The sequence below is a fragment of the Eublepharis macularius genome, chromosome 3 (assembly GCF_028583425.1).
Source record: "Eublepharis macularius isolate TG4126 chromosome 3, MPM_Emac_v1.0, whole genome shotgun sequence".
Taxonomy (NCBI): Eukaryota; Metazoa; Chordata; class Lepidosauria; order Squamata; family Eublepharidae; genus Eublepharis; species Eublepharis macularius.
In genome coordinates, this window is record NC_072792.1 from 103,030,975 (window position 1) to 103,058,219 (window position 27,245).

At 40.7% G+C, this 27,245-nt stretch overlaps 1 protein-coding gene across 1 annotated transcript in view; it reads left to right on the forward strand.

Moving 5' to 3' along the window:
- The window catches only part of ADAMTS5 (ADAM metallopeptidase with thrombospondin type 1 motif 5), a 108,483-nt gene that overhangs the window by 69,677 nt on the left and 11,561 nt on the right, over positions 1-27,245 (forward strand). The window contains exons 3-4 of the mRNA XM_054975031.1: positions 6,233-6,400; positions 18,262-18,545. Of these exons, the coding sequence (XP_054831006.1) occupies positions 6,233-6,400; positions 18,262-18,545 (452 nt within the window). The remainder of the gene's footprint in view (positions 1-6,232; positions 6,401-18,261; positions 18,546-27,245) is intronic.

Genomic DNA, 27,245 nt, shown 5'->3' on the forward strand with positions numbered 1-27,245 from the left:
CCCATGAATTTGCCGCTGCATATGAATTACTCATTGCTATGAATTGCTCATTACTGCTTATGTAACTATGAATTGCTATTGCTTATGAATTATTGCTATTTATTCTGACGATTGCACTTAGCACACCCCCTGGTGTGAACCCAGAGACCTGCAGCCCATTGGCTGATCTAAATTGCACTTATTCGGTTAGGTGGTTCTCCAAACTAAATTTTTGAGTGACGCCTCCTCCCTCTTCCCTTCCCACTTCTTTTCCGCTCGAAGCTCGACCACCGGACATTGCCGACCACCTCGCCTTTGAAGTCAAGTTCGGAGACCCACGCGCCTGACGTCATGGGGTCTCCGAGGGGGGGAATTGTTGCCAAGCAGGCCCCCTCCCCTGCTTTAAGGCCTGCCATGAACTGTGTTAAAGTTTCCTGCGTTACTGTTTCACTGCTGCTACACAAAGACTGCTTTGCACGTGTGTGTCCTGATACACGTGTCAGTTTCCTGCCTGCGTGTCAGTTGCCTTGCTGCTGTTATAGACTGTGTAGTTTACTGACTCCATGTTTGGTTAACTGCACAAAGGACTCTCTTCCTGGGCAAGCCCTGCCCTGACCTGTATCTGGACTTCCCAGTGTGTGTTTGGACTGTGTTACAAGTGTGCCCCTTGCCTGCACTGCCATCTGCCACGAACCGTGCCTGTTCCTTGCCTTGGACTGTGTTTTAAAGTATTGTTCCCCCTGCCTCCATGGAAGCCTGCCTCATATGGGCCCAAGCCGCTGTTAGCAGCCGGGCGCCTGCCGGGGAAACCTCCAGCGAGCCTGGCTAGGCGCTCCCTGGTCAGTTCTTGCCTGGAGGCTCCCGCGGGCCGGGCCCCGAGCTTGCCCTCGCTACCGGGCAGCCTGAAAACCAGCCTCAGCTATGCCCAGCCGGCATCCATGTTCTCAGGCAGCCAGAAGACCCTGGGAAGAAGACTGCTTTGGGAAGCCATTTCGGTGAAGCGGGCACACCACGTCCGCAGCGAGAGCACCTCGCCCCGCTCTGCATATCTTAGGAGCCGCCCCGGAGAAGGAACTAAGTGCCGACCATCCCAAGCACTTAGAGAATGCATCTCAAAGAAACCTCCGCATTCCAGAGCTGATGACATCAGGACAAGCCCTGTCCGCTGGAACATCCTTTCAGCCCACTTGGATTTCCCCCTCCCTCTTTTGTCCCCTCTTCCTGAGGTGTCACTTATCACGATCTGATTACCAAAGTGGCCCATCCAAGCCATTCAGTGACCCATTAGACCCTTTGTTTTAATCTGTGAGAACCATCAAGTACAGCACCAGCCCCAGGGTACGTTTTGGGGTATTTAAGCTGGTCTCCCAGACCACTCGGTGCTTAGGCCATTCCTATCCAGACTTCCTTGCTGTCTGTCTGTGGTCCCAGTGCTGGCATTGGGTCACCCTCGCTGCTGTGTCTCTGCTTCGCTCCAGGATAAGTGAGTATTCCCCCTGTCATCGTTGGGAACCAGCTAATGCGAACGTCTCTGTATTTCCTACTCTGTATTTCTTAGATCTTGTATGTTCTCTTGTATGCTTGTGCAAGTTTAGGCTTACGCCACACTAAATACACGTGTTTGGAACTTATTTGTAGTCTGCCTCTTTGTCACTAGAGTGTCTGGGATCGGGACCTCCGTATACATAGGTTATGATCCGCGCTTAATTTTAAGTTACAGACTGCTATAGCTAATTCCCCATTATAATAAAGAGCAGTTCTGGTAACAAAGCAGAGAGAATGGCTCACACATTAAGTGAAACCACTGTTTAATTGAACTAAGCATGAGTGTGCTCATCTGAATGTGGGCCACTAAGTAAGGGTCATTAGGATCCTTGAAAACAGGATTTGAAACCAGAGTTTGAAGTTGGTTTATTAACCAAGGCCAGTCTTGGGTATGGTTTCATTTGGTGCACAAGCACAGTCATTCTAGCACTCCAGGGCTGCAGAGACAGTGATTAAACCATCGGTTGTCAGGATTTGCATCTGAGCATCTGAATCCATCTTGCAGTTTGAAGAAGTGGGCTTTGCGCTGGGCTGATTCTTTAAGAATTGACATGTTCGGGGCTCAAATCAGCCCCATGCAAAGTGCTGGAGCATTCCCATGGCCAGCACAATAACATCACTCCTGGAAGTGACATTGTTCACCCCACTGGGAGCATACTCACTGTCGGGCTTGCTTGGAAAGTATTTTGCCTCCAGGGCTCATTCCCTGTGCCTTTCCCTCCTACTGGCCAGGTGAGTGGTGGCAGTGGGTGGATGCTGGGAGCAGGGGATCCCTCATCCCCACCAGGGGACTGCCATCCATAGAGGGGCATTGCCAGTTTGAATCTAATCCATTTTTTTTCATTATCATGAGTTTGGACCCACTTTTTACAATGATGGCTTCCAGGCTCTTTGGGGCACCTATTTTTGCACTGTTGCACTCTTGCTGCCATTTTTTTTGTGCTTTGCAGTTTCATTCCCACAATCAAAAAGAGTCCAGTAGCACCTTTAAGACTAACCAATTTTATTGTAGCATAAGCTTTCGAGAATCAAGTTCTCTTTGTCAGATGCCTGATCAAAACTGGGCAGATACAGAAGAGGAGGGGGGAAGAGAGAGAGAGAGGAAAGAAGGGGACATATATCACAAGGGGACAGAATGCAATTAGCGTGGAGGCAATCAAAACATTCCTTTGCTTGGAAATGTAAACATCTCCTTTTGGTATGCAGTCAGTTTGCCGTATTAGTTTGTAGCAGTGAAAGTATCCAATTCCTATGTAGTATAAGCCTTCGATAACCACAGCTCTCCCCGCCAGCTGCATCTGACAAAGAGAACTGTGGTCCCCGAAAGCCCACACCAGGCGTCACTGGGCTCCCCCAGATCCCCCAGAGCCCAGTGACGCCTGGTGTGGGCTTTCGGGGACCACAGTTCTCTTTGTCAGATGCAGCTGGCGGGGAGAGCTGTGGTTATCGAAGGCTTATACTACATAGGAATTGGATACTTTCACTGCTACAAACTAATACGGCAAACTGACTGCACACCAAAAGGAGATGTTTACATTTCCAAGCAAAGGAATGTTTTGATTGCCTCCACACTAATTGCATTCTGTCCCCTTGTGATATATGTCCCCTTCTTTCCTCTCTCTCTCTCTTCCCCCCTCCTCTTCTGTATCTGCCCAGTTTTGATCAGGCATCTGACGAAGAGAACTTGGTTCTCGAAAGCTTATGCTACAATAAAATTGGTTGGTCTTAAAGGTGCTACTGGACTCTTTTTGATTTTGCTACTACAGACTAACACGGCTAACTCCTCTGGATCTATTCCCACAATGAGTGGCAAATTAAAATCCTTCCTTTTGACTCTCTGTGTTCCACTGCAAAATGGGATGTTCTCACATTAATCACTTTCAATCTTCTCCATTGCCCAAATACAGGCAGGCAGGCAGATTGTCTGAATGCCCCCGTCCACCGTCCAAACAAACCTATGTTTTTCCCATAAATTTTCTTTTTTCTGCGGGGTCAGGTGAGATGGTTTTTGAAGGGATGGAGAAGGCCAGTAGTTCACAGGTGGCTTGACTTAAGTTTGATGTTGAGAATTTTTTTTTTTTAAATAATGTTTTGGTGGATGCTGGAATGGTGGGGGGGGGGTATTGCAGAAGGATGAGAAACCCGAAGAGAAAACTTGATTGGTTGATGCACAGGTGGGAACTGTGAAGGAGCTGAAATTTCATTGGGGTAAATGTTTGCCATTTGACTCAGAAAAAGAGAGAACCCCAAAAGACTATGGAAGCAATCCTAACTCAGATGGAAGTCACATGTTATTCAATGGTTCTTATTTCAATAGTTCTTATTCCCAGGAAAGTGCCTTTAGGATTGCAGCCTATGTTGGAAGGATTCTAGGGTTTTTGATGCACCCCACCCAGCGGCACTTTTCCTCTAAGTGCCCTGATGGGGAGGAGCAAACAGACACAACCCAGGTAGTGTTGCCAAAAAAAAAAAAAGCTCTCATTTGCACATTCCTCCTTCCCTACTGCAGAGTTAATTAGGTGTAATTAATTATCCCTTTGGGATCTGATTGCTGGAATGGCCTCTAAGAAAAAGAAGATGCTGCCAGCCAAGTGCCTGTCTCCTTGCTGTAACCACTCTGCAGTAAGAACCAAAACGAAACACATGAGCTTTTTGGTGGGAGGGTGCCATTATAACTTGGTTTCCTGGAGTTGGTTCACCATTCTAGAAGCCACTTCAAGGAAATAAAATAGTGACTGCTGGATGTATTTCTGGCTAATTTGTTTCATTTTGCACACCCCTAAATATATATGTATACTATTATGCGATGGCTGCATATTCAGGTTTTTTGTTTTCTGTAAGCGTACTGTAATGTTATAACAACTTGTGGCATATTTCCCCATGTTCACATAGCAAAAAAAAGTATATCATTACAAGAAGGGAAACAGCCCTGTGCTTGAGGTGGTATATTTGCACTTAACTAGAGGAACAGACAAAACTTATCAATGTGCTATGTCAGTTAAACCAGTGCTGACACCAGCCTAACACAGTTACCATCTGTGCATTCTCAGAAACAAAGTAAAATGTGGAAAAATAAGAACATGAGCCAGCGCAGCAGCAATTATAATAACTCTCACAGTCACTGACATATAATGCCTGGAGACTAAGGTCATGAGGCAGATGGGGCCTTCTTCCAACTACCAGCAAAGAGGCAAATAAGATCCTCATTGATTCATGATGGCGATGTGGAAGTGACTTCTCACCCCATATGCTCCATTATCACAACCTGATTTGGACAGAGATATTGCTTTGTTTAATGTGTGTGGGGGTGTTTGTGGGTATATGCTATCAAGTCGTATATACCCAAGGGTTTTCTTGGCAAGTGAAAAGCAGAGGTGGTTTGCCAGTGCCTTCCTCTGCAGAGTTTTTCTTGGTGGTTGGCCCATCCCTGCTTAGCTTCTGACATCTGATGAGATCGGGCTGTACCATGCCATCTTCCCGCCCACTTTGTTTAACAAGTTTCCTATTAATTTGCATTATTTATAGTCTGCCTTTCTCACAGAGACTCAAAGTGGATTATGTAGTGTAAGTCAATATGCAGCCATAGATCATATTGTTGTGGGACAGCAGAAATTTTGAAAACAAACAAAAATCCCATACAGAGCTTAGATAGTGCTGAAACAAAGCATAAGCAATCTGAAATCTGATAAAGAAAGTGAACAATACTTAAACCAAAAAGCAATGTAAACAAGTCACATTAAAAGATGCAGAAATTATGTAATAGGAACATACTTACAACAATAGACAGTACGCAGTAGTATCGTACAGAGTTACTATCTCTTTACCAAAGCATATTTCTGAACCATTTTGTAACATTATAGCCCTCCTACTTGTGTAAAAATGCCCTCCTGAATAATTTAGTTTGTGGAAAGCCTGGAAAGTGGAAGCCTTCCTAACCTCTTCAGGCAGGCCCTGGAGGTGGAGGCCATCACAGAGAGTGCATGTGTATTGGCAACTATTGATCTTGCCCATTTGCAGGGTCGCACCTGCAAGAGAATGTTCAGATGAGTGAAGCTCTGCTGTGGCAGAGCACAGGGAGAAAGATGGTCCCACAGATAACAGGGACCAAGGCTATGTGAAGGGCTTTGCATGTCATAGCCAAAACCTTAAACTGAGCCCAGTAACTGATTACCCAACAGAGGGGTGACTACAGAATGGGAGTGATATGAATGCTCTGCCTAGCTCCCAATAAGAACCAAGCTGCAGCATTCTGCACCAACTAGAATCTCGTCTGAACAGAAAAGAACAAGAGTCCAGTAGCACCTATAAGACTAACAAAATGTGTGGTAGGGTATGAGCTTTGGTGAGCTCATACCCTTTAGTGTATGGGCTTTCGTGATCTCAAACCTTTAGTGTGTTGGATAGAGTCTCTGAGTTGACTTTGAGGGGAACCTATGTAGAGTGCATTATAGTAGTCCACTGACTCTTATGGGTTTGTTTATAGGTCCTGTTGCACAGTGTTTAATATGGAGGAGGTGCAGTCTACTAGATGGTGTTCAGGGCTCTCCGAGAACCATTATAGACTAGTGTGATAAAATATATTCTTCAGTGCTAACCATATATATCTAAAAAGTTAATGACAGTTTTTTAGTGTAATGACCTTTTTTGTCCAAAACATTTTGTTTGGGAAATTCTTCTTTGAACATACTTATTTAATTATTAATTACAGGACACCTCCTTGGACTTTCCCATGATGACTCCAAATTCTGTGAGGAGAATTTTGGTTCCATGGAAGATAAGCGACTTATGTCCTCCATCTTAACAAGCATTGATGCTTCCAAACCATGGTCTAAATGCACATCAGCAACAATAACAGAATTTCTGGATGATGGCCATGGTATGTATGAATCTTAGCATTGGATATCATGCTGAAATTTGTGACTTTAAAAATCATTCTTCACTCTCATTTTAAAATAGAAACCTGATATGTTTATTGGGTTACTTGTAGATGCTTTCATGCTCCTTTCACTCATGGCTTGATAACTAAAGAATCTGCCTTGTTTGGCTCCCAATTTACTAGTGTGTTGCAACACTTAGCAGTGAATTGACACTATCAAAATAATGAGCAATAGTAACAATGGATGAATAGATATAGATTTATATAGTAACAGTAATTACAGTGAGAAGTATTAAATAATAATAGTAACAGCAGTAGTGCATAGTAAGCAGTAAGTAGTAGTAGTAGTAGTAGTAGTAGTAGTAGTAGTAGTAGTGTCAAACAGAGTGCTTTATAATCTTTGTCATACAGCAACCATGTTGAAGTATGCTACTATTTTCTCCAGTTTATATTAGATCAAATTTGTGGTTGAGTTACATGACTTGTTCATGGCTATCCAAGGGTTAAGAAGACGTTTGACCAACAGACTCTTTATATCTCTGATAAGTGGCCTCTGATTCAAAGAGCTGTTAGCTTAATTTGTTTAGCTAATGTTAGTATTCAAATATTCTTTACCAACTTCTCCTTAACAACAACAAAATGCTCTTAAAATTTTTCATGGTGCTTGGAAAGCAATTGCAGCTCTTAAGCAACCAGTTCAAATTCCAGAATGCTTAGATAAAAGTGACCTAACTGAATGATCCAGTTGTTATGGCAACTGAAATACTTACAGATGAAAAACATACTTTAAGCATGCAGAATTTTTAAAAAGCACAATTGTGTGGGATGGTTTCAGCAGTGTCTGCACTCAGATGTTTTGTCCCAGTATTTTGCATTGATAATGGACACTATGCTGTTTTGTTTGGCAATTAATTCATCCACAGGTTTTTTCCCTCTATTATTTCTTCATTTCTGTGGTGCAGTATAGTGTTAATGTAATGGTACTAAGATAAACTACTTATAATCCTATCCTTGGTTAGGGGATCTTAAGCCTTGCTTCTTCTTGCAATGTGCCTTTTTAGCTCATTAAAAGATACTGGCCATGCATGAGCAAGATCACTTAGGCCAAAGGAACATATTGAGCAATGACAGGCTGCTTCCACAATGAAAAGGAGTACAGTGCTAAAGGAAGTATGCCTTAGGATCCAAGCCTTTCAGTTACACAGACTGGATAAAGATAGGATTGTGAATAAATTTCTTACACTGACTCACTTTCAATTACATTAGCATTAAAAAGATACATTAGAAATGTTGATTTTTTGCACCTCTAACAACCATACTTGGCATTGTGAGGTCCCCCCCTATCAATCATTGGACAGTGTGGGGGAGACTTATAGTCTGTCAGTGAACTCACAATGACATAATGACATCACTGCGTCTCTCAGAACGACTCTGGTTTGGAGGCAAAACCTCTATGGTTTTTTCCACAAAACCATGGCTTCTGCAGCGACGTGTACCATTACTTCCTAGTGCATAGGAAGTTATGTCAGTCCATCTGCTAGTGATGTCATTATATCTCCAACAAGCATGCAAACCCTCCCATGAGTCCCCATTTCCCCCTTTAACTTCCCCTTGCTAGGCAAGATGTGGGGGAGTCCCTGTCCCCAGTTACTGTACTATGAGATGCTCTTACATGAATTGCACCATTGTCTATTTTTAATATTCCACTTGTGCATTGTGTGTAGGAGGTTTGGACTAGGTTTGGTAATGAAGAATCCTGTGGTTGTCATTTGTTGATTCATGCCCTACATCTACTAAATTTTTATCTTAATAGAGTACACTATGGGGCTATATGTGTTATCCAATAAGCCCAATAGGCAGCAATAGGCAATAGACAGCAGCTTTTCATGGAGAAGGATTCAATTCCTACAGGGGTATCCTACAAATCAAATCCTACAGGGGTATCACTGCTTCTACAAAGTAAATTGTTGTAATATATTTCCACACAACACATTTATAAATGTGGAACAAGATTTTGGAAGGAGAGAATGACAGAAAAGAGCCACGTGGAAGGGTAGGAAACACAGAACAGAACAGAAATGTGATAGGAGTCAACAACATGAGCTCAGTTGGAAAATACTATTTATATTGTTATCATTTCTAGAGCACTCATGGTAACTATATGCTTGAGGGCAGGGACTAGGGGTGTGTGCTTCGGGTTCCTGGTTCGGAAAAAAACCCCAAACCGGGCTTAATTCATAAAGATTCAGTATTTCCGAATCAGGATCAGTATAATAGCCCTGATTTGGAAATACCAAATCAAAGCTTCCCAAAGCAATTTTGATTGCTTTGGGAAGCTTCAGGGCCTTTTTAAAGGGCTCCCTCCCACCACCACCCCACTTACCTGTGACATCCTGGCAGCGGTGGAAGCAGCAGCGCTGCCTGTGGCCTTCCCTGCCACCCTGCTGGCTGCTGTGGAGGCCAAAGCAGCGGTGCAGGCGGTGGAGGTGCTGGTTGCGGCCTTCCATGCCACCCTGCTGGCCGCCACAGTGGCCAAAACGTTGGCATGGGTGGCAGAAGCACCGGCTGTGGCCTTCCACGCTGCCCTGGTGGCTGCCACAGCAGCTGCCATGGTGCCGTGGGCGGCAGAGGCACTGGCTGCGGCCTTCAGGAAAGGTACGTGGAGTTGGGGGAAGGGGCTCAGTGGGGTTGGGGGAAGGGGCTCAGGGCAGAGGTGAGGGTCTCACTTTGGTATGCTCCAAATCATTTTGAAGCATACCAAAGCAATTTCTGATAACCCAAACCCGAAGCAGCTTGCCACTTCGGGTTTTGGGTTATTCTGAATCTTTTTCCTGCTTCAGGTAAACCCAAAGCAGGAAAACTGAATATTTCCCCAGTGCACACCCCTAGTAGGGACTATGCATTATTTTCATGGCACTGTACTCAGTGGAAATGGGCAAGACAAAGGGAGCAGAGCTGTTAAGTGTGTGTGTGTGTGTTGCAGAGTGCTCCCTCTGAGCTAAATACTCCTTTTACAAAATTCCTCAGTCCCAAATTTCCTATTTCTAGTCAAGAGTTGGGGACTGATGTTGCACTGCTGTACCGAAATCAGTTCCAGTAAAAACTAGAAAGCATGACATGGGATGTTCTAGGATTTACCAAAAAAAATCTATGGTAAAACCATAGTTTATGCTAACATAAACTAGATACAGTCCTATCTTCTCCCAAAGATAGGTTCTATGTATCTGACTTGAAATAATACCAACAGAACAGCTGGCATAACTAATTACACACCCATAAGAGTCAGTGGAAAGCCTAGGATGACTGGCTGCATTCAGATATTGCAAAATGCTACAGTTAAACTCTGTTTTGGCATGAACATAGCTTGTTGCGGTGTTCTCGCATTCCCCTCTCTCCTTCCACCTACACTCATGTAGAGCTTGAAGCCTAGCATAGCTAGTTGATTGAGCTCTGTTCCTCCTGTCAACTGAATGCAGTTGTTTTGGAGTGAGACAATGAACTGGAGTTTACCACCCTATAAGATGGCAGCCTTTTCTTTCTTAAATGGAACAGCTTACAATCCTTCTGGAATAATGTATTTATAGCTGTATAAACAGGTAACTTAAAACCTTTGCAATTAAATTTTACAATAATAAAATGATTCTGGAGTGCACTCATTAGAGAGCATATTGTTATATGGGCATTCATGCTGTAACAAATATCTATACTCTACTCTGTCACCAGAGGTCAGGACCAAACATAAAACGTAAAATAGATAAACATGCAAAATTTTATATTGTCACTATCATTTCTAGAGCATCCACAGGAACTATATGTCATAAAGAAAATGTAAATAAAGCAAACAGTCTTAATAAGACAACATGCAATAGAAGGAGAATGGAAGAAAAAAGGTAGATGCACAAGTTCAGTTAAATGCCACCATAGAGAGAAGATTTCATGGGTACTAAAATACATGAACTGGAGGTGAAGTGTTTCATAAGAAGAAGCTGTAAGGAAGAAATCAGAGCAGCAATTCATGGAATAGGGAATGCAATGTTGAGTTTATGGAGAATTATGGTACAAGAGTAGCAAAGAGAGAAGAAAGGCATATAGAGAAATAGATGAGTGACAACAGCCATCTGCAGATGTTTCTTACTACTCACTAGGTATTTGCAATGAGAAAATTTTCATTACAGTTTTGTATCTGGGGTTTCTGAATGAACTCTGTTCTGTTATTAGTTTGTTTCAAATGGGCTGTTGCTGGTTCAGATCTAATCAGTTTGATTTTTTTCATTATCATGCGTTTCAGCCCCATTGTGTATGTAAGGCAAGATGCACAGATGTATGCTGTTCTTTTCAAGGGGTGGGGTGGGGAAATTAGACTTTGGAGCAGCTTTATTTGCACTCAATAGCATAAAAATTGCACAGAACACAATCCTCCTCAGTGTCAACCCACTGAGTTTTCCTTCAAGTACACTACCCACACATACACAACAATAAACCCCAAAGAAGGAGAGTATTGGCAGGCACAGACTATGGCAGGAAACTGGTTGGCAAAGCGGTAGCAGCATTGCAGCAGTGGCAAGGTGGTACCCAAGCAGATAGGGCTCCAACCAGCACCGCACAGCAACAACATTAAATAAAAATTCTGTTTTTATGTATCCCAGCCTTATGTAGCCGATAGGTGAGGAGAGGTCATGCTCCTAGCAGCTGATTGGCCAGGAGACAATGCCATTGCATAGAGGGAGGTAGAGGGGCACAGTATGTGAGGAAATGGATTAATTGTCAGGAAATACTGAAAGAGGAGAATGACAACCCAATGGAAAGTGTCTGGGTGGAGGGAGGGAAGGAAGAGCAGTATTGTGAATGGAGTCTGTTATAGACCACCTGACCAAAGAGATGAAGTAGATTCTGCAGCCAAGAAACACAGTCTTGTAGTTGTGGGAGACATCAACTTATCTGATGTATGCTGGGAGATCAACTCTGCTACGTATCAAGGGTCATGCAACTTCCTGACCTGTCTGGCCCAAAACTTTATTTTTCAAATGGTGGAGGACCTGGCTCAGCCATACTGGACTTGATATTAATCAGCAGGAAAGAGTTGGTTGATGAGATGGGAACCTTAGGAAGAAGTGATCATGTCTTCCTAGAAATTCTTTTTGCTGTGGGTTACCATGGGAATGTGCAACCAAATATTCAGGTTACTTTTAGTAGGGCAAACTTTAATAAACTTAGAGATATGATGAGAGTTATTCTATGGACAAGACTGCTGGAATGGAAAGAAGCAAGTGAAGGGTGGGCTTTTGTAAAAGAAGAGCTCTTGCAGGCTCAAGCTATCACTATTCCAGAAAGACAGAAATGCAGTAGAGGATATAAGAAGCCAATGTGGATAAGCTAAGAAAGAAAATTGAGATGTTCAAGAAATGGTGGGAAGGAAATGCATCTAGAGAAGGGTATTTAGGGGTAGCTAGGCACTGTAGGCCAAAGCTCAAAATGAGTTGAGACTGGCCAGGGGGGCTTGCCACAACAAAAAGATATTCTTCTGATAAGTGAGGAGCAAACAGAAGGCGAAGAGGTGATACCCCAATGGGGGGGTGAAACTGGAGAAACTCTGACAGAGGACAGAGAAAAGGCAGAAAGGGTCAACGCCTACTGTGTCCTAGTTTATCCCTGAAGGAGACAACAGGCTCACATAAAGATGGTAGTAGGCAAGGCATCGCTTCAGGGCTGCTGGTTGACATGAGCAAAGAAGTTGTGAAGAAGCACTTTGCAGCACTGGATGTGTCCAAATCCCCTGGGCCAGATAGGGAGCACCTGAGAGTGCTTAAAGAACTTTCAAAAGAGCTTGCAGACCCTTTGGCGATCATCTTCCAGGCCTCTTGGAGGACAGGTGAAGTGGTGGAATACTGAAGGAGGACAAATGATACCCTAATCTTCAAAAAAGGGGAAAAGGATGAACCTGAAAACTATAGACCTATCAACCTGACCTCTGTCTCAGGGAAGATACTGGAGCACATATTAAAGGCATCAGTCTTCAAGCATCTGACCGACAACAGGGTTATATTGGGAAGTCAGCACAGATTTGTCCCCAACAGGTGCTGCCAGACCAACCTCATCTCCTTCTATGACTGACAGGCTTACTGGATCATAGGGATGAACAGTCATTATTGTCCCACTATATACCATGTTGGTCAGGCCCCACCTGGAGTATTGTGTGCAGTTCTAGAGGCTTCATTTCAAAAAGGACAATGCCATTGCCGAGGAAGTGCTGACCAAAAAAGGAAAACAAGAGGCTTCTGCCAGCCCAGTGCCTGCCTGGCTGTGTTGTGTAGTAAGAACTGAAATCAAACACACAGTCTTTTTGGTGGGAGGGGGACTCAGTACAGCTTCTTTTTCCGAATTGGGTTCACCATGCCAGAACTTGCTTTAACGAAACAAAACAGCAAATTCTGCATGCATTTCTGCTTATTTTTCCCCATTTTGCATTCACACAAACCAGGAGTCCACCAGGCATGTTACGGGAGCATGATATAGATGCTCACTATCTCACATGAACTGGGCAACACATGGAATTGCCATGCAGGTTCTAGTTTTGTACCCACCTTGCTCAGTTTACATGAGATGGCAAGCATGTATATCACTCTCCCAACACATGTTGCCACATATACATGAACAGAAGCACAATATGTGTGGTTATCATGTGTGAATTGGGCAATGCGTAGATTTCTATGTGGATACAAAACCTGCATGGAAAATTAACATATTGCTTAATTCACATATTGTGCTCCTGATATATGTGGCTGATGGGCGCCAAGTTTGTGTGAACAGAACATCTGCAGATGGCTTCAGAGTGCTCACAAACCTGTCAGGTCTGCTCATATCCTCCCATCCCTTGCATTCAGTACACTGACGTTGGAGTGCAGCACATGAAATGCTGTTCACCTTCCATGTGGTGGCTATGACAGAAGAAAATGTGTTGGTCTACAGTTCAGCAAAATGTAAAGAATTGCTTGCCAGGGAAAATGCTGGAACAAAAATGGCAGCAACCAACAGTGCAACTTGTTGTATCTGTAAACTATCAAAAGTAATATCATTTTCCACAGTTCATAATTACTTTCAGCCTTCAGTTTACTTCTGAGCAGTCCTCGTCTCATGTTAAGCCCCTATTAGCACTTCCTGATCCAAATTTGTTTCAGTCTGTGACAGAGAAATACATAGCAAATGCCAGCTTGCAAAGTAGCTGATTTATTTTTCTGTTTATTGTTAGAATAAATAATGTGGCAAATAAATATTGAAGGCTGCATGCTGAGCTACCAAAAATACAGTTTTAACCCATTAATTGGGACTTAAAAGCTATAGGAAAGCTCAGCGGTAGTTTCTAAATGTGTTTGTCCAGGAGGTGGGACAGGATGTTTTTAGAGTCAGAAACTCATCTCTTGAGTTGAATCCTTCCCTGACAAAGACCAAATGTTAGGTTTCTGGATATTTTGTACACCCACCTTTTACAAGAAGGAAAATTAACTATGAATGCTGAAGAATAATTGAAACAAATCCCTTGTAATTTCTTTTTTAAAAAATGGGTCTGTAACAGGGATCTTGCGGGGGAAGTTTTAGCAGCCAGGGCTGTCTCCCTTCCCTTGCTTCAACAGTGATCTCCCTCACACCTGTTTCATGCTCTGTTATCTATAACAAGCTGTTTCTATGAAAGGGAAACCTGAGCTTGGAGTTGCAGATAACAATTAACCACCTTTGTCCTTAGGACTTGGGTGCCTCTGACTGGGTGGGCACTGCAGGTTCATCCCAGAAGTTTGCTTGTCAATGAGGATGGGGTAGAGTGTTCTGGCCATTGTGATGTGTTAGCTCTTTCCTTACATGGCCATTATCAGCATGAGTGGTCAGTTTCCAAGGACATTTTGGGAATGGCTGTTGGCATTTCAGTGCTAACTTTTGTTTGTAATAAGAATTTCATGTTGTAGACTTTGCTGGTGGTGGTGCATAGATTCATGACATTAGCAGCATCCCAGTATGGCAATACCATTAGATCATTGTATGATTGCAGCTCTGTCTGTATTACAGAAGCTTTTGGGGCACAGCCCACATTTATGGTCCAAAATACCATGCAAAACAGGAGGAGCTGTTCTGAGGATGCTTTTTCACAGAAGCATCTGGTGAAGTATCAGAAAGAGATGCTTTTCATTTTTAAAAGGTAGTAAGGTATAGCCTCACTAAAATACATATTGCTTGCTGGCTCAAGGTTATCAGAGCACAGATAAGGGAAAGAAAACAAGGAACTTTTCAGTAATAAATAAGTGATGTTGCTGAAAGTCACTTGGACTAAATTTAAATCTTCAACATAAGCAAACAATTGCAGTAAGTCGTGTCTAATGAGAGAAACATTCATTTTCATTACAAAGGAAAAATTTGAAATATGGGTCCTTCCTTACATCCTTATTATATTTTCTAAGGCACTGAAGTTAGGGCAAGTTGTGTTCTGCATGCTTTCCTCCATGATCAAGTGGAGGCTGGTAGTGGAAGCAGAGGAAGACAGGTTGTGGTAATCTATTTTGGCCAAAGAAAAATGAAGCTTTCCTGTACCATAGACGTCCAAGCAAGACCTAAATGCTTTCAGATTGGTTATAATCCTTTGCACATGATCATATTACTTATGTGTAAAAAAAAACCCTCATAGAACAGCATTTCCAAAACAACTCTGTACTGCTTTGGCTTTTTTTGAAGAGACTTGACAGATAGCAACATTCTACTTAAAGCTATGTTATTTCCATTGGTAAAAGACACAAACTGTGCTTGCATCTCTCCATGCTTTTCAGATGTTCCTGATGAACACTTGCCATCAATATTACCTTTCATGTGCTGGTTTTGTTGTTTTGATTTGAATTTTTTCCCTTGTCCTTAACTGGTTCTGTTGGCTACAGCTCTGTGTTCATGCTTTTTCTGGCTTTCCTTTAAAAGGTTTACCTTTTCAACGGTGGTGTTTCTCAGATCATTTAAGTAGCAGCCTCTGTTTATTTTAAAATGTCTGTAGGTCTCATTGATAAATACGGAATATGCCACTTCCTGGTTCGGTGGCAACAAAACAAAAAAAAAAGACTCCATATCCTTATTTGATGTTGATATGCTATTTATAAACAAAAATGCTGATCAGAACAATTGCGGTTAGAATAGTAGAAAAACTCAGTAAAGCTGTGATTTACAAACCACTTATTGTCAGAGCCCAAGTTCAAATCCTCACTCAGCTCCATTGGGTGACTTCTGAGGCAGTCATCCTTTCTCAATCTTACCTACTTTACAAGGTTGTTATCAGTACAATCCTAAATACAATAATTGATTTCAACGATCTTAGACTGGAGTAGCTCTGTTTAGGATTAGAGATGGGCACGAACAGCAATATGAATTTTAAAAAGCCACGAACAGCCCAATCAGCTGTTTGCAAACAAGCTGTTCTGAGGCTCCATTCTAAATGAACAGGTGGTCGTTGCAGCCTCATTCCTTGCTGTTCATCAAGCCAGACAATCTGGCACCTGCAATCAATTCCCTTGGCAACTGGAGGCAGGGACTGCCTAAACTCTGTCTGAACTCCTGCTGTTGCCCTGGAAACCCCAATCTAAGCCCAATTTAGCTTGATAGGCAGGTCTTCTTTTCAAGTGTGGAGCTCCAAATTTGTTACAAGGAAGCAAAGAGCAGGGGGGGAGGGGGGCTCCCAGCTCTGATTTTGCAGATAGGGAGAGACAGTTGTTGGCATTTTGAGAGAGAGAGAGGGAGAGTGCATTGGAGCTTGAATTTTCTTTATGTGTGGTGGGATAGGGATCTACCTCTTCAAGTTCCAGGGCTGCTGCCAGGCTCTAGGCCAAGCTATTATTCATTACTGGCACATTTCCTGCTGCCTGCTCAGGTAAGGTTTCTGGGAGTGGTGCGGTGGGGATCTACCCTTTCAGGTTCCAGGGCTGCTGCCAGGCTCTGGGGCCAAGCTATTATTTATTATTGGTACCTTTCCTGCTGCCTGCTCAGGTAGGGTTTCTGGGAGTGGTGTGGTAGGGATCTTGATGGCTGGAGTAGAGCCTGCTGGCCCCCATGAACAGCGAACAACGAACATGTTCGTGAACAGGTCATGTTCATCAATGTTCATTGTTCGTAGATGGCAACGAACAATGAACACCATGTTCATTTTTTTCTGTTCGTGCTCATGTCTATTTAGGATTACACTGTATGAGTATGAAATGGGGAAGGGGAGAACAAAATACATCACCTTGAGCACATGGGGGATAAAAATTCAAAATCTAAAAATGTGTTATGGTGTAGTTGTGTGGTGTAGATGTACTAATACATGGGACTTCATTATACATATTATGATTTTATTGTTGCTTTCTTCTTCTGTGGCATTTAGTATCCATTTATAAATGTTTTTTGTATGTTTGTAATTTTTGTTAAAAAATAAAAAAGAATAAATGTTTTGTACTCTTGCGGCTTTTGCGATAAGGTATATTGCAAAAGCAGAGATTACATATTGCAAGTAGGATGGAGGTGCTCCATAGCACTGAAGACAGGGACCCCACATGAGGGGGAAGGGTACATTTTACTGGGGCTCAGAGATCCAGAGGGGTCTGGCCCAGACTGTGGTCCCCATTACCATGAGGGGGGGGGGAAATGAGGATAAACTGTAGATCATGTCTGATGATATTTTTAGAAAATTATTTCCTTGTATATATGTATCTGTGGTCCAGATTTTGTAAAATTTGCTGGAGCCAATCAGAAGTAGAGTTAGAGTCTCAAGCAATATGTTGAACTGCTGGCCCTCCTGAGTCTATAGTACCAAGAACTGCCAGACCCAGAGTTCCTTTTGCATAGGCAGGAGGGAGGGACACTTGGTGGGAAGAGCAAAGCAAAGCACCATAAGACAGGGGGAACATGTGCTGCTGGTGGTGGTGGTAGGATTTGCAGGCCCAAAATATATGCAAGTAAGTGTCTAATTCACTCACAGTCATGAACACAGATGTTCCTTGCTGTCATATCTGGTGGTGTCTATAAATACAAATCAGGCAGCCAAAAACATAAAGAGGTAAAAGAAAGGGAACAAAACTAAACTAAAGGAAATCAATCTGTGCTCTTGTTTTTCAGACCAGACGAGGTCTTTCTGCAGTCAGTAATTAGGGGAGCTGATGAATAAAATCAAGATGAAAATTATTTCAGTATAGAGACTGAGTCTGTAGCAGCAATTAATTTTCAGATTCTTTTTATCCTGCTAGTGGCTGTGGATGAAGCTGAAAGGAGTTTCAGCAAGCTACTGTGTGTCAAAAATGGCAGTTGTTCTACAGTGGGGCAAAAATGCTTAAGTCACCTAGCCATCTTGTCTATTGAGTATGAACTTGCAAGAGAAATTGACTTGGGGGGGGCAATTCAATAAAATAAAGCTTAAAGTTAATTGACCTAATCTTAGCAGCTAGGTTGGTCCATTAGAATTTTTTAAAAAGACATTAACAACACAATCCCTTTTTAGTGACTAAAAAGTTACAAAATAGTCAGCAAACCTGTATTACTCTCAGGGTGGGTGTTATTAAACAAAAGTTGCCAAACTGGGCATTTTTCAGAAATGTAGAATATGTAATTTCATAACTAAAACAAACATATATCATGGTTTGTGAGATTGTATATATGGGACTGTAGTGTTGGTTGGGGGACTGCTTTACAAGTTTGTACTGGGCCTTCCAAAATAATGCTTGGGCTGCAGGTATGTTATAGTTTCCAGATGCTGGACCTGACTGAAAGGTGACTAGACTTTTTAAAAAATCTTGATCACATTATCTACTTTAGAAGCATGGCAAGCATCACAGAGAGGAAGCAAATTATAAACTGGGTTGTCCTTTCAGGTAACTGTTTACTGGATCAGCCACGAAAACAGATTTTGGGGCCTGAGGAGCTTCCAGGACAAACATATGATGCCATTCGTCAATGCAAGTTGGCATTTGGGCCTGAATACACAGTGTGTCCTGGAATGGATGTGTGCTCTCGTCTGTGGTGTGCGGTTGTTCGTCAAGGTCAGATGGTGTGTTTGACGAAAAAGCTCCCAGCTGTGGAGGGGACACCATGTGGAAAAGGAAGGATCTGCCTTCAGGGAAAATGTGTTGATAAAACAAAGAAAAAATATTATTCGGTATGTTGCTCCTTTAAGGATCAAACAATGTGAAATTGTACCTGACCTAATCATGCTGGTGCCTTTTTAAAATGGGATTGTGACTTCTATTTATAGTTGGTGATGAAACCCTCATCTGTACACTTAGGTGAATAAAACTTTCCAGACCTAGCTGTGAAACATGGCTTTTTCTGGCTGAGTAGAGTGAATTCTAAGAAAACGTAGGAAGTTCTCTAAAAATAAAGGTCTCCTTCTTGCAGCCAAATTTAGTGGAATGCTATCTGAAGATCACTAGCAAGGAAATGACTGGGTTAACTGATTGACTGAGCATTGGCTATGCCAAATCATTTGATCTTCACCAAAGCTATGCTGAAGATGGACATGTTCCATGGTGCCATTATCAGGAGTCTTCAAGCCATTGCTAAGGGTCAAGAGACTACTCTGGAACAGTGTGAGTAAAATGAGGAAGACTTGTAGTGCACGAGAGAAGTCTTGGACCCCACCCCCTTCCCAACCAAGCAGAAGTGCCTTCTGCTTACACAAGGGCTGGTGGCTTATTGTATCCCCCTGCTCAAGACTGATGTGTCATCTGATTTGTTAGCTATTTATATGTTGAGATAACGAGTGATTCCGCACACGTTGGATAATGCACTTCCAATCCTCTTTATAGATCATTTGGAACGGATTTTTTTGTGTGTGGAACAAAAAATCCACCTCAAATGATTGGTAAAGTGCATTGAAAGTGCATTATCCAATGTGTGCGGAATCAGCCAACATGTAACATTTCATGTTCTGGTAAAATGAACCAGTTTAAGTTATTCATCATGAGCAGATGGGGTGGTGGAGCTGTTTCCTGAAGATGAGCAATTATGTGTAATGGTTTTCAATGGTTTGAGCCAGCAATGAAATTCCTTATCAGTTTATAAATTCAATAGACACCTTAGTATTCAAGGAATACCATAGTGCTGTTACATGTGTTGCAAAATTCCTGCATGATAGACATTTCTATGTATGAATACTATGTATGTGGATCATTAAATATGGTAGTCTTAGATAAATATACATACATTGATTTACGCACATTAAAAATTATAACAGTTTACAATATATACATATGTAATATGTTCATTCCTACATGGAAGTGCTTTCTGTGTGGGAATTTTGGCACATGTGAAGCAGTCTACATATCTCTGCATTTCCTGATACAAAGAATAGCAAGTTAAAATCTGTGGGATATTGAGATAATTCAAACTGATATCCCTAATAGAAATTCTCTTAAACAGCACATTATGCTTATCTTGTGTTTGTTAGTCTTAAAATGTTAGGTTTATACAGTATAGCTTTATTACAAATTTTGCCTCTGTGCCACTGAATTTCTTGGTAGATCATCTTCTCCAACTGATCATGCTATTTCTTGCCCTCAAACAACTAAGAAATTCAGTTTAGTTCAGTAATTGTTCGTTCACAAACTGAACATCTCTGAGAGAGCCTATCTTGTAATTAATAAAAGATAGTTTACAAAATCGTCACATATATTAATAATGTAAACAACCCCCGTGTGGAGTCATTATTCTTGGCAACAAATATTAGCAAGTTACACAGAAGTATTTATATTCTGTTCTTATTTATAGTATTTTTAGGCTGCAATCCTAAGAACACTTAACATGGAGTAAGACCAACTGAAAAAATAGAATATACTTCTGAGTAAACATGCATTGGATTTCTCTGTTATATACTTTCATTTGCATCCTTATTTGTCTGGAGAAGATTGAAGATGGCTGGTGTAATCAATTCAGCTCTGGTAGTTGAACAGGCCTGTAGGGAGGGAAAGCCACTCATGTTAATGTTAAGCTCCCTATAGATTTTTTAATCCTAAATTAAAAGTATATGATCTAACAATCCACTACAATATTATGTGTACCAAACAATTCATGGTTTTCAAGGCGAGAGATGAACAGAAGTGATTTGCCATTGCTTTCCTCTGCAGAGCAAGCCAGGTATTTTTTTTTAAAAAAACATTTTTATTGGATGGATTGACATACAATTTATTCATATCTTACAAATACATTTCCCCCTTTGTCCGTAAGTGCATCCCAACCCCTCCCCCTCCCCCCTTTTCTGTGCAGACTCCTGACAGCACTACGGTCCCGTATTTTCTTATCATTTGTTCTATATTACTTTTCCTTTATCCCTACTAACTAGAGGTAAAATCCTAACTTACCATTACTTAATACAATTCTATAACTATTAATAAGCTATTAAAAAGCCATCAGAACATATTTCTTTTGCTCATATACATTTCTTCAAACCATTCATTTATAATTCCCATTTTTTTTATCTAAATACATTTAGTTTAATATTTTCTCAAATAACACTATAGATTAAAATTAACAATTTAACCTTTCTCTTATTTCCTTCTACAGTTATATGTAGATTTGCTTAGTATCAATTTGCATAGTTAACTTTCCATTACATTTCCCAATTTTTCCATTTGTCTTAATTTGCTAATTTCTTCATTTAGCTCACGACCTTTCATTTGCATCATACATCCCAATTCTGCAAATAGACAAACAAACAATAAAAAAAACTATTAACAATTTTGCCTTCCTCTTAATTCCTTCTACCGTTTTATATATAAATGTATTTAATATCAATTACCTAGTTAACTATACATTACATTTCCCTTATTCACTTTAACTTAATTTACTAATTCTTCAATTGACTTTTAACCTTAAAAACCCCATACATCCAACTTCTAAGAAATGAAAAATAAACTCTTCAGACTTTAAACTGTGGCCTTAGTCTTTTAAGTAACTCCCACTTGTAACTTGATTCTTGTATTCGTATTGCTTTTCTCGGCTTTCTTCTTCACTTGAATTCTTCTATCACTTGGTAGCTTCTTCCACTTGAAGTAACTGGGGATGGCTGTCTCTTTCATGCTTGTTGTTAATCCTTGCACTTGATTCTTTAGAAATGCTGATACGTCTTCATTCAGATCTTCTTGCAAGTACTGTTCCCTTTCTCCTCGCCCCTCGCGTTTTTGTTGTTTACATCCTGCTGTTTTGTAATCAATTTCTGCTGCCTGCTCGTCTCCTTGAATTGTCTGCCTAGTTGCTTGCTCTTCATCTTTCAATTCCACAACTGTTTTAAATATATCCTTAGTGCTTTTAATTAAACTTTCGTTCATTTCCCGAATAAGTTGTATCAATGCTTTATGTCCCTCTGCAACTTTTTCTCCCAAAGATTTTATAGCTGATCGCATAGCAGCCTGCTGTTTCTTCTCCACTCTCTTCAAATTTACACTAGATTTCTCCCCCCCCGACATCTTCTTTATCTTTTGCTTTAAATATTCGTATTATTTTAATCTCACCAGATATCGGGCGGAGAGTCTCTATGGCAACTTTAAGGTAGTTCAAAGTGATGAATATCCCCTTCCTCTTGCCTTCTCGCTGCTATACCTCGCGTTGCTTCTTCAGGGACTTCTTTGGTGCTTTGCTTCCTTCTTCCTGTTTTCCAAATCAAGCCTCTCTAGGCAGTTCCGCTCCATGTTCTTCTTGCTCGGTTCTCTTGCGATGTTTACTCAGCCGTTCCTCCAGCCGTTTTCTCACAGCCAGCTATCTCTCTCCAAACCGCAAGTATGCATAAACAAAAGTTATTTTCTCTTCTTTTACACTTTATAATCTTTCTAATTTCAAATCTTCCTTCAAGATGTCTTGCTCCTGTCTTATTTTATCATCTCAGTCCACAATTTTCATTTTTAATAAAGATTTTCCTTCTCTTTTTAAATCCGAAAGCCAAATAAAGTTCTTTTACCTCAATTTGTTCCGTTTGGGTCTTTCGTGCTGCCTCATTCGTTACCCATTAGCCAAATCTGGTTCTGAAGCTTGGGTCCTGGCGGGCTTATGCCGAGCAATGACTCAAAGAGTGCTGCAGAGATGTTAGCTCGTCCTTCTTCAAGAGTACCTCAAAGTGGTATGGGAGATCCATCGTCCTGGACCCTCCCCCCTGCTGAGATCTCGCTCTCTCTGGAACTTGTAGCGTTCTGGCTCCTCTCCTGCCTGGAGAGAAGTGGCAGCTGATGATCTGAGCACCTGGCCTGCCCAAAACAGTCACTCTTGACGGTCTAGCTCCCTGGACCACTTCAGCCCGCCATTAGCCAAACCAGAAGTCCCTCCAGAGCAATCCAGGTCTTGATGGTTTCCTATCCAAATACTAACTGTGACCAACCCTGCTTAGCTTCCAAGCTCTGATGAGATCAGACTAATCTGGGCTATTAGGCTGCTATTGTCCATTATGTATTTAAGTTATTCATCCTAGATTCCCTCATGCATACCTTAGAACAACCTATTTACATAGATTGGATCCAGAAAAAAATATAAACACCAGCTCACCCCGAGACTAATTGATTTTCAAAGTAAAGCCAGAAGACATTTTTCCATAAATCTGGGAATTCTTTTTTTTTAATTTTATTGGATTAGAAATCACTATAATATCCATTACAATCAATTTCCTTTAATTATTCCAGTCCTAACCCCCTCCCTTTCCCCCCTTTTGTTGACTTCCAACAGTTTTCCAACCCCTTATCCATTTTTCCCCCTACTCATTTCAAACTTATTTTATTCTATTAAACATATACTTTCGCTCTCTTCTAAGCTTCTCTATTATAACACAGTGCTATCTCTATTCCCTTTCCCACTTAACTTATCAACTAAATATTACATTCCTGGCATATATTCTTTAATAATAACAAACATTTGTCTAATTTTTGTACTCTATATTCTATCTTATTCATTCTTGTCTTGTCAATATGGGACAAACAATTTGTCCCTTATTCTACATAACATTAAGTACTTCTATAAGCATTGTATACATTCACTATAAGTCAATCAATTTAACTTGTACTCTATATGTTGCTCTTTACTTCCTTCTGTCTTATATTCATTCTATTTTAGTTATATAATTTCTCCATTATACAATTATCTGCCAGAAATACAATTAGTTAGTTTCTATCCTTATAATTCTTATAATAACACCTCTATTACTTAATATTATATATAGTAGTCAAATAAAATATTTGCTTAGAATTTCTCATTTAACTCTCCTCCCCTCGGTAAAGTTACTTCCCTCTTCTTTTGTTGTATTTCAGTAATTTTCAAACTGCCACAGTTCTCCTCCCACCTCCCATTTTTTCACCAAATATTGCTTCAACTTTTCCCAATCCATGTTAAACTGTCCTGGATCAAGGTCTCTCAGTTTCCTTGTCATTTTGTCCATTTCCGCCATGTACAGCAATTTGTAAATCCAGTCCTCGATAGTTGGCACTTCTTGTACTTTCCACTTTTGCGCATACAAAAGTCTAGCCGCTGCTGTCATGTAAAATAACAATGTCCTGTATTGTGCTGGAATATCCTCCATTCCCAAGTTCAGTAGCAGGAGTTCTGGATTCTTATTAACTTGAAATTGTAAAATCTCACTTATCACTCTTATTATTTCCCCCCAGTACTGCCTAGCTACCTCACAGGTCCACCACATGTGGTACAAACATCCTTCATGCTTTTTACATTTCCAGCATTTATTAGACATGTTCAAATTCCCTAACGCAATTTTCTTTGGTGTCAAATACCAACGATAAATCATTTTGTAGACGTTCTCTTTAATATTAGTGCATGTCGTGATCTTCAATGTATTTTTCCACAAGTATTCCCATGCCTCCATTGTTATTTCTTTATTAAAGTTTATAGCCCACTTCACCATTTGCACTTTAACTGTCTCATCTTCTGTGTACCATTTTAACAACACTTTATAAGTCTTAGAGATTTCCTTTTTATCCTTTTGTAGAATTACCTCCTCTAATTCCGAATTCTCCATTCTTACCCCTCCTTTCACACAGTCCGAGTTATAAAGATCTCTAATCTGTCTATATTGAAACCAATCGTAACTTGGAGACAACTCATCTTGCGTCTTTATTCTTAGTTTAGAAAATTCTATTCGTGTTATCTCCTTGTACGTTAAACACTGTTGTTCATTGTCGACCGTTCTTGGATCTATTACTTCATATGGAACCACCCAGGAGGGAATTCCTTCCTGTAGGTAATCTCTATACTTCTTCCAAATTGTGAAGAGGCTTCTCCGAATGTAATGGTGTAAAAACATAGAGTCTGCTTTTACTTTGTCATACCACAGATATGCATGCCATCCAAATATTTTTTTATATCCCTCTAAGGCCAGTAATTTGCGGTTTTTCAGCGTCATCCAGTCTTTCAACCACACCAAACAGATTGCATCGTAGTAAAGTCTTAGATTGGGCAGTTGCATTCCACCTCTCTCTTTTGCGTCCTGTAATACTTTCATTTTCACTCGAGGCTCCTTGCCTGCCCAAACAAAGTCTGATATTTTCCTCTGCCATTTTTCAAACTGCTTAGAGTCCCGAACAATTGGTATTGTTTGTAGCAAAAACATCACTCTTGGCAGTACATTCATCTTAACTACTGCAATTCTTCCCAACCATGACAAATTCAATCTATTCCATTTAATCAAATCTTGCTCTATCTGAGTCCACAGTTTCTCATAATTATTCTTGAATAGATCTATATTCTTTGCAGTCAGTTCAATTCCCAAATATTTCACCTTACTTGTTACTTCACAGTCTGTTATTTCCGTTAGTAACTGTTGTTTTTGTTTGGTCATATTTTTACATAATATCTTTGACTTCTTTTTGTTTACATAGAATCCTGCCAGATCTCCAAATTCCTTAATTTTCTCTATTACCTTTGGCATATTCTCAATTGGATCTTCCACAATTAACATTATGTCATCCGCAAATGCTCTGACCTTGTAGGAAAAGTCTTTTATTTTTATTCCACGGATTGCATTATCTTCTCGAATCTGTATCATCAATATTTCCAAGACCAAAATAAACAACAGTGGAGACAACGGGCAACCTTGTCTTGTACCTTTACCTATAGTCAGTTTCTTAGTCACCTCGTCATTCACCACAATTGCTGCACTCTGGTCTCTGTAGATTTCTTTCACTGCTCTTATGAATCTTTCCCCCATTTGTAGCTGTTCCATAGTGGCAAACATAAAATCCCAGTTCAAATTATCAAATGCTTTTTCAGCGTCCACAAAGAAGAAACCAACCTCCTTGTCACAACGCTTATCATAGTATTCAATAGCATTTATAACTGTCCTTAAATTGTCTTTGATTTGTCTGTTTGGTAAAAAACCAGCTTGTTCCTCCTCAATAACTTCGGATAACCATCCCTTTACTCTTTCCGCCAATATCTTCGCAAAAATTTTATAGTCATTATTGAGTAGCGAAATAGGTCTGTAATTTTTAACATTAGTCAAATCTTGTCCTTCTTTGGGGATCAATGATATGTTAGCTTCACTCCAAGTATCTGGAATCCTTTGATCCCTCAAAACACCATTGATCACTTCTTTTAGGAATGGCACCAGTTCATTGACCATTACCTTGTAAAATTTGGCTGTAAGTCCATCAGGTCCTAGCGCCTTTCCCAGATTTGTTAACTGTATTGCCTTCCTTATCTCTTCCTCCGTTACTTCACTATTCAGTTTATCTCTCCATCCTTCCGAAATTACTGGGAGCTTCATTTTCCCCAAATACGTCACTATTGAGTCTTTATTCACTTCTTTTTTGTTGTACAGTTTAGCATAAAATTTGTAAAAGGCTCTACTAATAGCCGTCTGTTCCAGATATACTTTATTATCCTCACATATTTTATTTATTGTCTTCTTCTCCTTTCTCTTCTTCAATTGCCATGCCAAATATTTCCCAGGTTTATTTGCACCTTCAAACGACTTTTGGTTCATTCTCTTAAGATTCCATTCCAGTTCTTTATTATTCATTGCCGTCAACTGCTCTTGAAGGATTTTAATATCCTGGTATATTTTCTTTTTCCCTGGTCTTTTCTTTAGTTGTATTTCTTTGGCTTTTATTTTCTCCATAATCTCCTGTCTCTTCTCCTCTCTTTTTTTCCTGGCTCTTCCATTTAAGTCCATTAGTATACCTCTAATTACTGCCTTATAGGTATCCCATACCTTATTGGTTGGTACTTCTCTATTCATGTTGTGTTGTATGAAGAACTTAGTTTCCCTTCTCAACATCTCCATATTTTCTCCCTCTTGTAACAAGTCCTCATTTATTCTCCATCCTTTCCTTTTAGTTCTTTTTCCAAACTTCCACATAATTGGATTATGATCTGAGCCTACCATGGGCATTATTTCTACATCCTTAGTCCAGAGCGCTAAGTCTTTTGAGGCCCAGATCATATCAATTCGTGATAACGTTGAGTGTTTCACAGAGTAAAACGTATATTGTCTGCCTTTGGGATTCTGTCTTCTCCATACATCTTCCAGAGTTTCCTGTTGCATTAATACAAAAAAAGTCTTTGGTAGTAATCCTCTTTTCTTTTGTACAGTTGCTGATTTTTTTTGTCCTGTTCCAAATTTGTAACTCCATTGAAGTCTCCTGCAAGAATTATCTGGTCGTAAGAAAGTTCATCTAATTGCTTCCTCAAATCCTCAAAGAAGCTTTCTTTTGCTCCATTAGGTGCATAAATTCCAATCACCAACACTCTCTTTAAATTCCATGTACATTCCACTGCTAAAAATCTGGCTTCCACATCTCTCATCACTAATTTTGGCTGTAGCTCCTCTTTTATATACAATACCACTCCCCTTTTTTTCTTTTTTGAGGCC